General features: G+C 35.0%; 1 protein-coding gene across 1 annotated transcript; it reads right to left on the reverse strand.

The window, feature by feature from the left end:
- Window positions 1-1,011: 1,011 nt before the first annotated feature.
- LOC127097455 (uncharacterized) lies at window positions 1,012-2,346 on the reverse strand. Its single transcript, XM_051035951.1, has one exon. The coding sequence runs from the start codon at window positions 2,344-2,346 to the stop codon at window positions 1,012-1,014; it is 1,335 nt and encodes a 444-aa protein (XP_050891908.1).
- Between the last annotated feature and the right edge of the window lie 15,372 nt (window positions 2,347-17,718).

The following is a 17,718-nucleotide window of genomic DNA, read 5'->3' on the forward strand; positions in this document are numbered from 1 at the left end:
TTGAAGGTCCACTTGTGTTGGTTGTTGTTGTTTGATTAGTTTTTTAATTACCACTTGTGTTGGTTGTTGTTGTTGTTGTTTAGTTAATATGGTCTTACTTTGTAACTAGAAGCCTTTGATTATCAAATGTATTTCATAATTGTTTGTTCCCAAAAGACATTAGAAATACACAATGGTTTATATATAGTACGTGGATAGTAGTTAATAATTAAAAAAAACATAATCATCAGGACGGATATTTAAAATAACAACATAATCATCTAGATGGTCGTTGGGACGGTCCTGCAATATTAGGACATTTCCTACGCATGTGTCCTATTTCACGGTAAATTCCACACCTTCTCTTTTCCTTCTCAACGTCGTCCATCTCGGTTCTAATCCTGGTGCTGTTTGGGCGCCCTTTATTCCTCCTTCTCATAGAGTTGTCGTGGCAAAGAGTAAATCCTTCATATTGTGGCCAATTCTCCTCATGGGGAAGTCCTAGGAAACTCTCCTTATAGACCTTGAAGACGTTAAGAATTTTGAAGACGTCTGGAATGTGAATGGAGTAGTCCTGGCGTATGCTCGAACATGTTGTGATTACATGGGAGCAAGGTAAGTGAAATGCCTGAAATTTCCCACAGTCACAGTGTTGTTTCCTCAGATCAACGCTGAATGTTCCGGTTGGTTGACCGTCATTATGATTAATCTTCTCTTAGACCATGAAATAAAATCTCTCGCGATCGAACTGCATAACGTTGTGCGTGTTAGCATTGATGACTTCCTCAGCCTTCCCCTTGTTGCAGTTATCAGTGAAAACCTGCCCAGAGGCTAACATTTTTGTCCATTGACGGCCTCTTCTACCAAATAGTGATCCTAATCGATAGTACGTAGATTTGACCAATGCATCGATTGGAAGGTTTCGGGTTTCTTTTAGCACCGAGTTCATTGCTTCTGCTAGGTTAGTTGTCATGTGACCCCAACGTTGCCCTCCATCAAATGCCCTTGCCCACTTCTCCCGAGGGATGTTGTCTATCCATGATAAAGCGTCGTTGTTTGTTCTTCGGATTTCCCCCGATAGTAGTTAAATTTTGCCTCTGTTAACGCATAACCCATGTTAACAACTATTTTGCGTAGATCCTTGTCTTTAATCTCGCTCATGAAGTTTTGCACGATGTGTCTAATGTAATAAACGTGTGATGATGGAGGATACTGCCATCCATTTTCCGGATTGTTGTATGCACTCTTTATCGATTCATGCCTGTCTGATATTAGGCATAGATTTGCTTGGGGGGTAACGTGTATTCTTAAATTCTTAAGAAAGAAACTCCAAGCTTCCTTTGTCTCACTTTCAACCAATGCGAACGCTATCGGAAATATGTTCCCGTTTCCATCCTGTGCCACAGCCATCAACAGAGTCCCTCTGTACTTGCCATATAACCATGTTCCATCAACCTGCACAATAGGTTTACAATACACGAAACCACGTATACATGGTCGAAACGCCCAAAACAGACGATGAAATATCCTTTGGTCACCCAAGTATGAACCATCATTTGAAATCACAAGTAAGGATTGTAATTCTATAATGGTACCTGGTAGATATGTTTTCATTACCAGTATCCACTGCGGCAAATCGTTGTAAGATGTCTCCCAATTTCCATACAACGACTCAATTGCCTTACACTTTGCAATCCATGCCTTTTTGTAGGATATGATATACCTGTATTTCTCAACAACATGAGCAATGATAACCTTCACCTTAAGAGAAGAGTCTTGATTTACAAGTTCCATTATGCTCTTACTAATCATTTCTGAAGTGAGTTTTGTATGGTCTTGTGACATGGAAGTGGTTGTGCACGTATGAGGCCCACCAGACTTACCAACTCTCCACCTTGAGTTGCACTTACGCAAAGAGACCCTACATTTGAAATTGCATGTTGAATTTCTACATTTGATGACAAAACATACATTGTCAGATTTAACCACAGAAAAATCTAGACTACGTTTTATATGCCATTGTTGCAACGCCAGAACACATTCTTCCTTATTTTCATACTCGATGTCCTCCTCTATTTCGTCAGCATTGTGAGTTGGTATGAAACTTCCGAAAACGGAGATTGGTTCAGCATCATCCAAACTTATGTTTTGCATGTGCACAGGTGGGTTGTACAAACTAATTGGTTGCGCTCTTAGTGTAACGGTCGGTGTGTCGAATATGTCTTTATTGCCATCATCATCGCTAACACCAAATAGATCTTCAAATCGAACCTCCTCAAGATCATCCTCACTATTCTCGCCTACATCTTCATTTGGTATGAAAGGTTCATTATTTTGAGTTGGTTCTTCGTCAATGGCTTGACTCATTCCATAGTCGTGTGACTATATAGATTGCGTTGGATAACGGAGATTTTCGTTGTGAGTCGGTTGTTCTTCAACATTTTCATTGTGATTCGGTTGTTCTTCAAGATTTTCGACTAGACGAACATATATCTCAATGGTGGGTAATTGAGATAATGTTATATGACATTGAAACATCGACTTGACATCTTCGTCGGTCTCAATGGGTGTCATTATGTAAAAGACGGTATTATCATCTCCATTAAATAATGGATGGCGATAAATGATGTCTTCAACATAACGTTGTAACTTTTTTTCAATACGGTCTTTTAAATGATGGAAGTCGGAGTTGATGTGGATTTTGAACATATGCAAATTTGTATTGCAAAATGAGAATCCCTCACTTGGATCTGTGAAAAGGGACCCTTCGGAATGGATAGACACAATTAAATTTCTTTTGAGTCATGGATATGGAATATTTGATTTGATTTAGGAGATATGAATGTAGAATATTTTGTTTGATGAAAATAAGTAAAGAAATAAATGTAGTAGATTTGGTTTGGTGAGAATGGATGAAGATGTTAATGGTATTTATAGTAAACCAAACCCTATACAAATCACATGCAGCTAGTCATTCAATAGGAAGAGAGAGAAAGCGTGAACCCTAGGCTGTACTAGCTCGTCCATTCATTGGACGAGCCATAACCCTAGACGAATAAACTCGTCATTCCATTGGACGAGCCCATACGGCAAATGAATTATCTCGTCATTTCATTGGACGAGCTCATACATAACAAAGTTTAACTCGTCCATCAAAGTGACGAGTCTGAAAGCAGGCTATTTGGCAGTGAAATTTCTCATCATCGTGGGAATCTCTTCTTTGCAGGATTCCTTGCCAAAATAATTTGCATGCATTCCATGAATTGTCCAATCACCCATTAAAATTCTAACCTATATATTTATTATATTTTACTACTATAAATAATCCTTTCCTCTACAATTCTTTCTCATCATCTTCCTACAATTTCTATTTCACAAATACTTACTCTCTTCAAATATTTACTCTCTACAAATATTCACTATCTTCAAATCCAAAATGTCTTTGTTATGGATGGGCGAATCACACCGTGGGATGGCGGCGAACATTGCCGAATACGTAAGTCTCTTTCAAATCTATTTCACAAATTCAATATGTAAATATCACATCAAATATTCATTACCATTTTTATTTGAATTTCAGTAAGACGGTAGGTTTCGGGTCCATTCGCATACATACATTCAACCAAGTGCGGTTATAATACCGTATTTGGAACTAGCCGGTTTTGCAAATGTGGCCAAGATTCCAAGTCTAAAAGTAGATTCTAAATTAATTTTTGCATTCTTAGAGAGATGGAGACCCGAGACACATACCTTTCATTTACCAACGGGTTAATGTACTATCACACTAGAGGATGTGAGTATGTTACTCGGTCTCCCAATCCATGGTAAAGCTGTTAATGGCCCAACAAACGTAATCAATGATGTTTACATGGAGAATTTGGGCATCGAACCAACAACTTCGGATAAAAATGGGGCTTCTGTCAAAATAGTTTGGTTAGAAGCAGTATTAACACAATTGAAAAATAATCCTAACCCGACCGAGGCAGAAAATATTCTTCATTCAAAAATTTATATTTTACTTTTAATTGCTACTTTTTTAATGCCAGATAAGAGTCACAATTTGTTGCATTCTTCTTGGTTACCTTTAGTAGGAGACCTTGAAAAATGTAATACATACAGTTGGGTTTCTGCTTGTCTGGAGACACTATATAGACATATGTGCAAGGCAGCCCATAAAGGAGTCAAGAGCATAAGAGGATGTGTAGTATTACTAACTGTATGGGCATTCACACGCATACCCTTGTTAGCCTCGGTTAGTAACGAGGTTCCATCACAACCTTATGCATTAAGGTAACGATTTTCATTTAAATGCAATTTATATTTCTCAAAATTATTTATACGTCGCTTTAAGGTATTTTTTTGTTATGCAAGATGGTGCAAACGAGGTATGAATTATGGAACTAATCCTCGTCATCATCTACGAGGGTACCGTGTTGCAATAGAACACATGGAAGAAAACGATGTAAGAATGATTAATTATAATATTCAACTTATTTAAATTTATTTTATACATTCTAATAGTTATATTTCTTTTAACAGTTTATTTGGAGGTCGTACATACAATATCCAGTGCCTGATTATAATGACAGCCGAGTTTGGAGTACAACAACATATATGGTATGTTTCTTTACCGTTGAGATGCATCAGACGGATCGAGTCAAACTCCAATTTGGATTTGAACAACAAATACCGTCTCAGCCAAGATGTCTAAGTGAACACCATAACATGACTATGGTCCAAGCTTGGGACACACATTGGCAAGATTTAAATAAAGAAGAGCTAAAAGAATGGAAAAGAAGAAGGCATTTGGTGTTACAAGGAAACTCGATAATTGGTGAGTCTAAGTCGGGTAGAGAATACATGAATTGGTTTTTATCAATTCCTTTTATGCACGTTGCTCCGACACAATTTTTGAATGATCCACGTCAACGTGTAGCTTCTTCAACCCAACAAACAACATCACCCCCACAACAACATAACCAACCATCATCCTTAGCTCAACAAACTTACCAACACACTCAGACCACACAACAACACACAATTTATTCCACCTCAACCCAACATCATAATCCCCACACTCCATTCTCTCAAACAAACTACTATTACAACTAACAATATCAACAACAAACCAACTTACGCCCACCCATACAATACACTTCAATTCCTCAATCCAACTTTGAATACTCAAACCCTCATTCTCAACCCCAAACATCTAACACCACATTCACACATCCCACTCCTACATACAACCCTGATGATGTCTATTATCCTCCTATCCAACATACCCAACCCAACACCTACACACAACTCCTACATTCACTACCCAACTTTGACCTCACTGATGACCATCTAATGAAAATGCCTTATTTTCGCATTCAAGAACTCGACGGTATGGATATGCCTCCAAACATATCACAACAACATCTTAGTCAACAACAACATCAACAGCAAGACGTCCACGATGAATTGTCTTCCGACTCATCTCCGTCTCCCGCAAGATAAAGACAAGAAGACTTGGGCAAGGAAAAACGCAAAAAAGTTGGTACAGGATGTGGAAGAGACGGTCACTATAAATAAAATGTATTTTTTCCATTATATCAATAAAATTAGCTAAAAGGAGATTATCATTAATAGTAGTTTTTCGACGGAACAATACAATTGATCCTTTGCTAATGTTTTAGCACGTCTTGTGCTCTTGTTTTGAATAAATTTTTGGCTTTTGTATAAAAAAAATTGTTGGTCGATAGCATAGAACAAAAAAATATTAATTATATTAAGTTAGAAAATTTGACGTGAGGTACAAACACATCGCAGGCCTATAAACCAATTTAATTGAAAAGCATATAATAATATAAAAAAAATTAAATAAAATCCATTTAAATAACCTAGATATAATGGATGTGGATGTTCTTAAGAACCCCATTTAAATAATTGTCAATAAACTTTGTAGTCTAAAATAGTTGAACTTCAATTGCATGGAAAATACAGAGTATGGTGGTGAGGTATAAACATAATTACGTAATAAAGTTCTTTTATAAATGTTATTTTCTTTTAAATTTTTTTTTTTTAATGATCAATTATAAAGTTTAAGATATATTAATTGTATTTCTTTTTAAATTATTCATAAATAGTTTTTAAAAAATATATATATAATAAATAATTAAGGATATTATAGATAAAAACATAATTATTATTTAAAAATTAATAATAGTAATTAATTTTTCTAATATATATAAAAAATCAAAAAAAATACGATTAAAAAGAAATTGATGATGGAGTACCAATTTAGGGCATGCATTTGAAAAACAATGTCCAAATATACACATCAATTAAATCATATTTAAACTATAATGATTTGTATAAAAAACATGAACAGTTTACATCATTTACAAATTTGAACAAATGACTAACTCATTTAAAAATGAACTAACCTGATTAATCAAGAAAATCACAATAGTTGAAATTAAAACACCAACATTCTTTTTTCCTTTTCCTTTTCCTGTTGTTCCACACTTCACGAATACTCCTCTGCAACATAAAACATCACACTCTTACACATTTTCATTAAACATGTCTAACAGATTATAAATGAGAGAGGGATCTAAGGAGGAGGAGGAGGGTTAAGAAATTGGAAAAATGAACAAAATGGAAGCTCCTTGTTTGTTGGAACAAGATCTGAGTAGAGAAAGAAAATGAAAACCTTTTGTTTATTAAAATAGGAAGAAATCAAAACATTCGATGTGAGAGTAGTGGGCTACCAGTTGGGAGCATGAGCAGCGGTTGGTGATTTCAAGCTTCTAGTTTGTGTTTTCTTTTTACACCAGCAAATAATAGCTTAAATGTGTATTTAAAAAGTGGAGTATATTGTAAAAGGAAGATGAAGAAGGTAAAAAAGAGGAGTATATTAAAAAACCCTAACAAAATAAGTGGGCCCGGCAGGTCAAATATGTATTCAAATTCAAACATTAAGTTTTGTTTTATTGTTACAGGAATCAAATAGGTTTCACGGGTCTGATTTTAACACAGGCCTATGAACCTCTGACCTATAACTTTCTAGCTTTTTACTATTTCCATGTGATCACAACATCAGAAATAAATGTTTTATAATTTCAATTAAAATAAATTGTTCTGGAAGTAAGTAAGTAGTAATTGTTTTACGATTTAAATTAGTTAGGTGAAATTTATTAATCCATTCGATCAATTATATTATATCGTTATACACTTATGCCTATTTTTACAGGAATCATATAGGTTTCACGGGTCACACCACAACAAGTCTTTCCATCACAATTTCTTTCATTTAACTAATAAAATTTTAGGTATAATTGTAATTATGATTCTTCTATTTTTTTATTTTTGCATTTTCATTTTTTTTTATTTTAAAAATTATGATTTTATCCTTTTTTTAGTTTTAAATTTGATTTTAGTATGCTCTTTAATTTGAGACTTTTTTTTAATGATGTGGTGTTATTCAAGATGATTTGTCAATGTCATATCATTTTAAAATTAATCTTATTGATTAAATATATTTTCACATATTTTTTGTCCATTTAAAATTAAATTATTTTTTTAAGTTTAACATTAATTTTAATTACCTATTAAATTTTAATTTCAATTAGAAATCAGATAATCAAAACGTTAAAGAAAACAATCAAAAATTAAAGAAAATCTTGAGCCACTCACTTCCTATTTCATTCTCTCTTCCTCTCTAAGTTACAAATATGAACCCTAAGAACTTTGTTCCAAATCAATTAGTTTTCAGAAGTCGCCATTGGAAATCGTCATTGCAAATCAACTCATGTTGGTTGCTTTGGTCGTTCATCTCTAAAATAGCAATTCCAACTTACATTTCGAGGTATGTATGGTCGCTAATCTCTTAACTGAAAAATCCAACTCATCTTTAAACTGAAAACGCCAACTCGTTTAATGATTCATAAATGACGTTTAAGTTCTCGTTTATACTATGTCGTTCTGAAATGTGATTTTGTAATATAAAGTGTTTATGGTATTGGAAATCAAACTTTTCATTTTCTCATGGACTTCGGCCTTTGAATAATGACAATGATGTGTTATGATTCATAGAAGATGTTAGAGGATTTAAAGCCATTGACGTTTATGTTGAACACAAAGTTGAAGAAATTAATATTGAAGATGTTATTTTTTAGGAGGATAATTGTGAAGAAGTTAATGTTGAGGGAGCGGATGAATAAGTTAATGTTAAGGGAGAAAATGAAAAGAGTGAAACAGATTCAGATCATAACATGAGTGGTGATGATGAGGAAGATGAGGAATATGACATTGATGATTTGAACTTAGGTGTTGATGTTGGTGTTAATTGGACGACAGTTCTCCCTAATGTTACAACAGAACAACCTTCAAAGTTGGATGATATTTTTTATAATGATAGTTGTGTATTCAAATGTGCTTCATACTCCATCCGATAGTGATGTTGAAGTTGATATAGAAAGGTTTCCAACTTTTAAGGAAACTACAAAACTTGAAGTAAGGATGACGTTCAAGGATAAATTGCAAAATTGGTTGGTAGTCTGCATGCTAAACCTAATATAAAATGGACAACCATCTATAAATTTAACAAGAAGAATCTTGTGTTCAAGAAAAATGACAAGAAGAGAACGGTTGTTAAGTTTATAGAAGGTTGTCCATTTTATATTAGGTTTAGCATGCGGACTACCAACCAATTTTGGCAACTCGTTAGCTTAACTGATCGACATAGTTTTCTTAGGACAACCAAGAATAGACAAGCAAAAACGGATTGGTTAGCTCACAAATTTGTGTATACTTTAAGACACTCCTGAAATGAAAACCAAATGGCTAATTGCAGAAGCTATTAAGAAATGAGGGGTGAAGTTGTCAAAGGATCAAGCTTATAGAGCCAAGAAAAAAGCAATAGATTTAATTTAAGGTGTTGGTCGTGAATAATTCAAACATCTTAGGAGTTGTGCTGAGGAGTTGTTAAAGTCAAATCCAAACTCTATAGTTAAAATTAAGTGTGATAATCCATATGGTGGTCCTATTTTTGAAAGAATATATGTATGCTTACAAGCTTGTAAGGCAACGTTTGCAACCACTTGTAGGCCTCTAATTGGATTGGATGCTTGTTTTTTGAAAGAAGGCTTTGGTGGAAGTTAATAGGTGATATTGGTAAGGATAGAAATAACAAGATTTATCAAATCGCTTTTGCCGTCGTGAAAGCTAAAACAAAAGACTTTTTGCAATGGTTCCTTAAGCTATTACTCAAAGACTTACAATCCATTCAATCCAAGGAATACATATTTATATCCGATCAACAGAAGGTTAATTTTATCACTGACATTTAATTATGTTATGCTAGATACAAGGTTAATCTTATCATTATCATTTTCTTATGTCCAGGGTTTGGTACCGGCTATTCTTGAGACAAGCTAACATGTAAACATAGATTATGTCTTAAACACTTATATGGTAATTTGAGGAAGAAATATCACGGGATATTGATGAAGGAAGCTTTATGGAGGGCAGCTAGGGCCAGAACATTACCTGGATGGGAAAGAGCAATGAATCAGATGAAAGAGCTCAATATCAACGCTTCGAAAGACATAATGGATGTACATGCTGCATGTTGGAGTATATCTCATTTCAAGACAGGCACACAATGCAATTTGCAAGTCAACAATATGTGTGGAGCTTTTAATCGCGCAATCTTGGAGTATAGAGACAAGTCAATAATTTCACTACTTGAAGGAATTAAACATTACACAATAGTGAGAATTTCTACTCAAACGGAGAAATTAAGTAGGTACAAGGTGTTACAAGTCCTAACATCTAACAAGTATTGGAAAAAACAAAGAGGGGAACATAAGGATGGATTGCAACATGGCATTCTGATGATGACTTTTCTATATTTGGGGTTTCAAACGGTGTTGAGACATACAATTTTAACTTGCTGCAAAAGAAATGTGGTTGTAAGAGGTGGAATTTAAGTGGAATATCATGGTGTTATGTAATTGCATGCATATAGTTTAGCAAGAAAGATCCTGAAGATTATGTTTCATCATACTATAGGTAACACCTTCTCATTTTAAGGTAAGTTACATTACTTATACATAATATGTTAACTTACTAATGCATCATTTTTTATGTATAGAAAGTCTATTGTGCTGGCTACTTATAACTGTATCATTATGTCAACCAATGGCCCACAATTATGGCCTATTAATATTACTCACCCAATCAACCCTCCAGTCATACAGAGATTTATCGATCATCCAAAGAAGAATTGTAACAAGGTAAATGATGAACCGAGAACAAGAAATACATTGCCTAGAACTCTTCAAACTGTCAAGTGCTAGAAATACGAGATTTTTTGTCATAACAAACGAACATATAAAGGGAAGTGAGTTGCAAAGAAAGCGGTTCCTAAAGGTGGCAATAAAAAGACAAAAAAAAGGTGACAAGTTAGACAAAGGGGCAGGACAAATGATTATAGAAGGAGGGTCGGAAGCACCGCCACCAACCCAATAATAGTTAATTGTTTATGTTTATGTTTTGTTATGCTGATGCAGTTTATTGTTTAATATTCTACGATAAAACTGTAATGATATTCTGAATTTTTTCATTTTGATTGATCTCATTGATTCTCCTATGATGTTTTACTAACTTGAGAATTATCAACAATATTTTAAAATTTATTATATAATTTAGATATTACTTAAAGACATTAAATATTACATCATCTTTCATTTTGTAAATTGACACAAATATATATATATATATATATATATATATATATATATATATATATATATATATATATATATATATATATATATATATATATATATATATATATATATATATATATATATATATATATATATATATATATATATATATATATATGAGTACATTGAAGAGTAAAAATATGTTTTTGTTAAAATAATAAGGATATAAATGAAAGAAAAAGTCTAAAGTTAAAAACTACAAACTCAAAAGCTATTTCAAACAATTTTCAAAAGAAAAATTAAAAATTATTACATCATCTTTAATTTTTATTTGATAATTTAATTTACTAATTTAAAATAATTAATAAATTAAATATTTTATATTAAATAATTTCAATTTTTTATTAATGTCTTAGTGGTAAGAGGTCCATCACCACATGTCCTAGGTTCAATATCTCTTTAGAGGAAAAACTTTGTTGATCTTATGTATATTTTATAATTGTAACAAGATTAAAATAAATAGAAAAGAAAATGAATATTACGTTGGAATAAAAATAATTTAAAATAAAAATAAGTAAATTCACAGTTTAATTGAAATATTAAAAAAAAAGTTGGTCAGCGCATCACATAGATGATTTTGCTGAGTCATTTTTCTCAAGATCTAAAATAACATAACTTTGAAATGGCAAAATTGATTTCACAATTTTTTTTTCATAAGAAAACCAAAAGTTGCCTATGTAGTAGCTGTTGGATCTGATGTGTTAGTGTACTAGCTACAATTTAGGATTTCTGTTAGTGATTTAAATTAACCTAGTGCTTTTAGGAGGTGCTGAGCACGTTCTATTTTAGTGGGTTAGTAGGAGTTTGTTTCAGTCTTTTCTCTCTACGTTCTGTTCCTATTTTTTTGCAGTTATTTTTGCTATTTCAGTTTTCATTTTGTAGGCTATTTAAGCCATGTTTCAGTATTAAATAAAACAGTGTGTGATTTTACAGAAGCATACCTTAGTGTTTCTGTTTTAACATTTGGTATCATAGCTCTCGCAAGGGGGCCTGATTGAGTTATTAAACACTGAGAGTGAAAACATTAGTGAGAGAAATGGCAGCTAAATCAGGAAATTTCACTGCCCCATGTGTTCCCAAATTTGATGGGGATTATGATCATTGGAATTTGGTCATGGAGAACTTGATGCGTTCAAAAGAATACTGGTGTGTAATTCAAGATGGTTGCCAAGCACCTGACAAAAATGAAGTGGTGACGGCAGCCCGACAAAAGGAAGTGGATGAAGCAGAACTCAAAGACCTGAAAGCAAAAAACTATTTATTTCAGGCCATTGACAAGTCCATTTTGAAGACCATCACGCAGAAGGAGACTGCAAAACAATTGTGGGAGTCAATGAAAACCAAGTACCAGAGAAGTGCACGAGTGAAGCGTGCCCAACTGCAGGTGTTTCAAAGGACTTTCGAAACGTTGGAGATGAAGATGGGAGAATCGGTAACCGATTACTTCAGAAGAGTAATGGTTATTGCAAACGATGTGAGAAATTATGGAGAAGATATGGGAGATGTTAAAATCGTCGAAAAGATACTTCGATCATTAACAAAGAATTTCAACTTTGTTGTGTGTTCGATTGAAGTATCTAAGGACCTCGACCAACTTACGGTTGATGAGCTACAGAGCTTGTTACTGGTACACGAGCAGAAGGTGTGCGTTAAGAAAAGTGAAGAGCAGGTTCTAAAGGTAGAGCATGACCCTTACTTTGGGCGTGGTAGAGGAAGGAACAACTATCCAAGAGGAGACAGTAACAACTCAAGAGGGAGAGGAAGAACCAGGCCAGGTTACGACAAAACTACTATTGAATGCTTCAGGTGTCACAAGTTGGGACACTTCCAATATGAGTGTCCGAGTGTGAGAAGGGAAGCAAACTATGTTGAATTTGATGATAGTGAAGAGTTATTGCTGATGACACTAGCAGAAGTTGAAGGTGATGGACACAAGGGAGTTTGGTTTCTTGATTCTGGTTGTTCAAACCACATGACAGGTAACAAAGGCTGGTTCTGTGAAATAAATGAGAGCTTCAGCACACTGTAAAATTGGGAAATAACTCAAAGTTGGCTATTATGGGAAAAGGAAATATCATATTTGAAGTTGAGGGCATAACTCAATTGATATCTGATGTTTTCTTTGTTCCAGAATTATCCAGCAACCTTGTAGATGTTTTGATTGGCTGCATTTTATGTTAAAACACTTACTGTACTCTGATGTCTTGACTGATGTCATGATATGCTTAAGTAGTATGCTGCAGGATTAGCTAATACAGGATTTACTGAATGTCAAACTGAATGTTATGACATTTATCCCTGACAGCAGATACTGAATTATAGGCCAGTTAGTTTTTCTGGTATAGTTCAGTATTTATTTCAGGCTGTTATTTCAGGAAACTAACAGCTGATCTAGAATTAAGAGACCTAGCATATAGCCTATGTTCTGGACGTCAAACTGAATGTTATGACATTCACTCTTGACAGCATATGCTAAAGTGTAGGCTAGTTAGTTTTTCTGTTTCAATATTTATCTCAGGCTGTTTTTCAGGAATCTAACAGCTATGCTAAAATCTAGGAAACTAACAGAAGTGCTAAAATCAAGATACCTAACATATAGCCTATTTGTTAGCACCCGAATATGTGGAAATTAGGTTAACTTGCTTAACCTTAATTTTAGGAAATTCAAGTACAAGGCCCAAGTGTTGCATTATAAAAGGATGGCAATCCTACTTTCAGCTTTTAGGAGTTTGAAGCGTGAAGAATTTAATATATCATCATATATCACTGTTGTACTTTTATTTGTGTCCTGTATTAGGTTTTACTTGAGCCAAGCAATTATCACCTAGATGATTGCATTGGACTAGGGTGTTTATAGAGTTGTAATTGTTGTGTCACTCTAAGCTTTTAAGCGTGAGTGTTGTGTTCCTTGATTAAAGCTTTTAAGCACAATCAAGAGTTGTTTGAAGTATAACTTCACCACTGACTTTAAACTTATTAAAGGTTGTAATCACTGCTGTGATTGAGGGGGAGTGAGTAGGAACTCAGGTCTTAGTTTAGATTGAAATTGCATTGGGTAGGTCTTAAGTGATAGGATTAAACAATTGGTTTAAGTCCTGAATTAATACCTCTTATAGTGGATTTCCTCCCTGGCTTGGTAGCCCCCAGACGTAGGTGTGTTTGTCACCGAACTGGGTAAACAATTCTCTGTGCCATTTACTGCCTTTTACATTTACTATCTGCATACATTACCTGTCTGCGCAGAATTGGATGTCATAACATCCAGTGTGACATCGATAGTCTGTTACTAGAATTTCAAACCTTTTAAGCATTGGGCAACTACAAGAGAAGGGAGTAGACATTCGTATTAAAGGAGGGATGTGCAAAGTTTACCATCCTTAAAGAGGCCTAATTATGAACACTAGAATGACTGCGAATCGACTGTTCATTGTGTTTGCATTTAGGAAACCTCTCTCGAGCAAGTGCATGAAGGTAGAAGGAGGGGAAGTTGAAAACCTCTGGCACAAGCGTTATGGGCATTTAAACAACAAATCCATTAACACCGTGCAGTATAAAGGAATGGTCAAAGGGTTACCACAACTCAAAAGTGCAGACGGGGTATGTGAAGTTTGTAATGTTGGGAAGCAACATCGAGAGATTATATCAAAAAGGAGCAAGTGGAGAGCCTCAAAATAACTCCAACTAGTTCATGCAGATTTATGTGGTCATATATCTCCTACATCTCATAGTGGTAAAAGGTACATGTTAGTTCTTATTGATGATTTTTCCCGCAAGACTTGGATATACTTTCTTACAGAAAAAGGTGAAACTTTTGACATGTTTAAAAGGTTAAAAAGCCGTGTCGAAAAAGAAGTAGGAAAGTATATATGTTGTTTAAGGACAGATAGGAGAGGAGAATTCACCTCAAACTCCTTCAACCAATTTTGCAAGGAACATGGGATTAGACGACAATTAACCGCTACCTACACTCCACAACAAAATGGAGTAGCTGAAAGAAGAAATCGCACCACAATGAATATGGTTCGATGTTTGCTCATAGAGAAAGAAATGCCAAAGAAATTTTGGCCTGAAGCTGCAAGATGGACATCGCATGTGCTAAATAGAAGTCTGACAAGTGTTGTAAATGACATGGTGCCAGAAGAGTGTTGGAGTGGGGTCAAACCAAGTGTTGATCATTTTAGGGTGTTTGGCTGCATTGGTCATGTACACATCCCTGAAAAACATAGGATAAAACTTGATAATAAAAGTCACAAATGCATTTTGCTCGGGATCAGCGAGGAATCAAAGGCGTATCGACTATTTGATCCAATATCAAATAAAATAGTCATCAGTCGAGATGTTATATTCGAATAGGAAGGGAAATGGGACTGGAAAACAGCGGAAACCGAGTCAAAATCTGATATTCTGGCTTGCAATAATGAAGGAAGAACAACTGAGGGAGAACACGAAGAAGAGGTGGAGGCTGACCGCGAAGAACAACAAGAAGAACAGCCTGCAACAGCTGAGCCAGATTCTGAAAATTCTGATGCACCAGATTTTGATCCAGAAATGCCTCAAAGAAGAAAAAGAAGAAGACCCGCGTGGATGCATGACTATGAGAGTGGAGCAGAATTTTCGGAAGAAGAAATAGGCGCAGGTATGGTGTTGTTTTCTTCTCACAATGATCCTCCAAATTTTGTAGAAGCGGCCAAAGAAGAAAAATGGATAGAGGCAATGAAGCGTGAATTACAAGCTATCGAGAAGAACAATACTTGGGAGCTTGTGGTTCTACCGGCTCGAGCAAAAACTATAGGGGTCAAATGGGTTTTCAAAACAAAACTAAATGAGGATGGACAGGTCGATAAATACAAGGCGAGGCTGGTTGTAAAAGGGTATGCTCAAAAGGAAGGGATCAATTATGATGAAGTTTTTGCTCCAGTTGCTCGATGGGACACTATAAGAATTATGCTCGTTGTTGCTGCACAAAAAGGATGGACAATGTATCAGTTGGATGTAAAGAATGCTTTCTTGTACGGGGAGCTAAAGGAAGTTGTGTATGTGGATCAACCAAAAGGATTTGTCAAGAAAGGTGAGGAAGACAAAGTTTATCGACTTAACAAAGCTCTTTACGGCCTAAAATAGGCTCCTAGAGCATGGTTTAGTCGAATTGAAAGTTATTTCAGACATAAGGGGCTTGAGAAAAGCAGCCATGATCACACTTTATTCAGCAAGAGTGTTGGAGAAAAATTGCTTATGGTAAGCCTGTTGGTGTAAGCCCTAGAGGCTAATACTTTTGGTACTTGTATCGAATTATTTATTAATAATAAAAGATTGCTTCTTTATTATGTTTGTTTAATAAAGTCCCTAGAATAACTAGTCTGTTTAATGTATCAAGTATGACTTAATCATGAGATCACATTAAACATAAGGACATTATTCTTAAAGTATCCGTAGTCAAGCTTTATTGTGAAGTGAGATAACATTAAAGCATGAAGACTATTATGTTTATAGACTGATGATCACATCTCATGGATCATGGATAAAGAGTTATCAAGTCTTAAACATAGGTATGAATATTAAGAGTAATATTTATACTGGATTGACCCGCTATGAGAATACTATATAGAATGTTATGCAAAGTGTCATAAGTTATTCTCATGGTGATAATGGTGTATACCACCCTTCGACCTGAAACCACTATGGACCCTAGATGTAGAGTCGAGTGCCTTATTGCTGATCAAACGTTGTCCGTAATTGGATGACCATAAAGACAGTTGATGGGTACTCCACGAAGCATTGTCGATTAGGCCACATAAATGAGAAACGCATTTCCAAACTCCATAAAGATGGACTCTTGGACTCTTTTGATTATGAATCATATGAGACATGCATATCTTGTTTAATTGGAAAGATGACAAAGTCTCCATTCACAGGAAAAGGTGAAAGAGCTAATGATCTTTTGGCTCTCATACATACTGATGTATCTGGACCACTGAACATACCAGCCAGGGGAGGTTTTCAGTACTTCATCACATTTACTAATGATTTAAGTAGATATGGTTATGTATATTTAATGAAACACAAATCAGAGTCCTTTTAAAAGTTCAAGAAATTCAAGAATGAAGTTTAAAACCAACTAGGTAAGAATATTAAAACTCTTCGATCAGATCGAGGTGGTGAGTATTTAAGCCTAGAGTTTGATGACCATCTGAAAGAGTGTGGGATCCTATCCCAACTTACTCCTCCTAGAACACCTCAATGGAATGGTGTATCTGAGAGAAGAAATTGAACCCTGTTAGACATGGTCCGATCCATGATGAGTCACGCACATCTTCCAAACTCCTTTTGGGGACATGCACTATTGACAGCAGCTTACACACTTAACCGTGTTCCATCCAAAAAGGTTGAGAAGACACCATATGAGATATGGAGTGGTAAGAAACCACATATGTCTTACATGAAGATTTGGGGTTGCGATGTTTATGTGAAACGACAAATTTCAACTAAGCTTGAGCCCAAATCTGACAAATGCTTATTTGTGGGGTATCCTAAAGGAAACAAGAGGGTATTACTTCTACAATCCTTCTGAGGGCAAAGTGTTTGTCGCTCGAACTAGAGTTTTCCTAGAAAAGGATTTTATTTCCAAAGGAATCAGTGGGAGGAAAGTAGAGCTTGAAGAAATTCAAGAATCACAAAGCATTGATACACCTATGGAGGATATAGAGCAGGAAACACAAGTAGTTATGGAAGAGCAACCTGCTCAAGTAGAACAAGACCTACGTATGTCAAGCAAAATACGTCACCAACCTGAGAGATATGGATATCTCATAACTGATCAAGGTGATGTATTACTCATGGATCAAGATGAGCATGTAACCTACCAAGAGGCCATAACTGGTCCCGAGTCTGAGAAGTGGCTAGAAGCCATGAAATCTGAAATGGATTCCATGTACACAAACCATGTTTGGACCTTGGTAGA

The sequence above is a fragment of the Lathyrus oleraceus genome, chromosome 1 (genome assembly GCF_024323335.1).
Source record: "Lathyrus oleraceus cultivar Zhongwan6 chromosome 1, CAAS_Psat_ZW6_1.0, whole genome shotgun sequence".
NCBI lineage: Eukaryota > Viridiplantae > Streptophyta > Magnoliopsida > Fabales > Fabaceae > Lathyrus > Lathyrus oleraceus.

What these genes read in the sequence shown, in the direction of transcription:
- LOC127097455 (XM_051035951.1), bottom strand. Translation starts at nt 2,346, where the DNA reads ATGAGTCAAGCCATTGACGAAGAACCAACTCAAAATAATGAACCTTTC.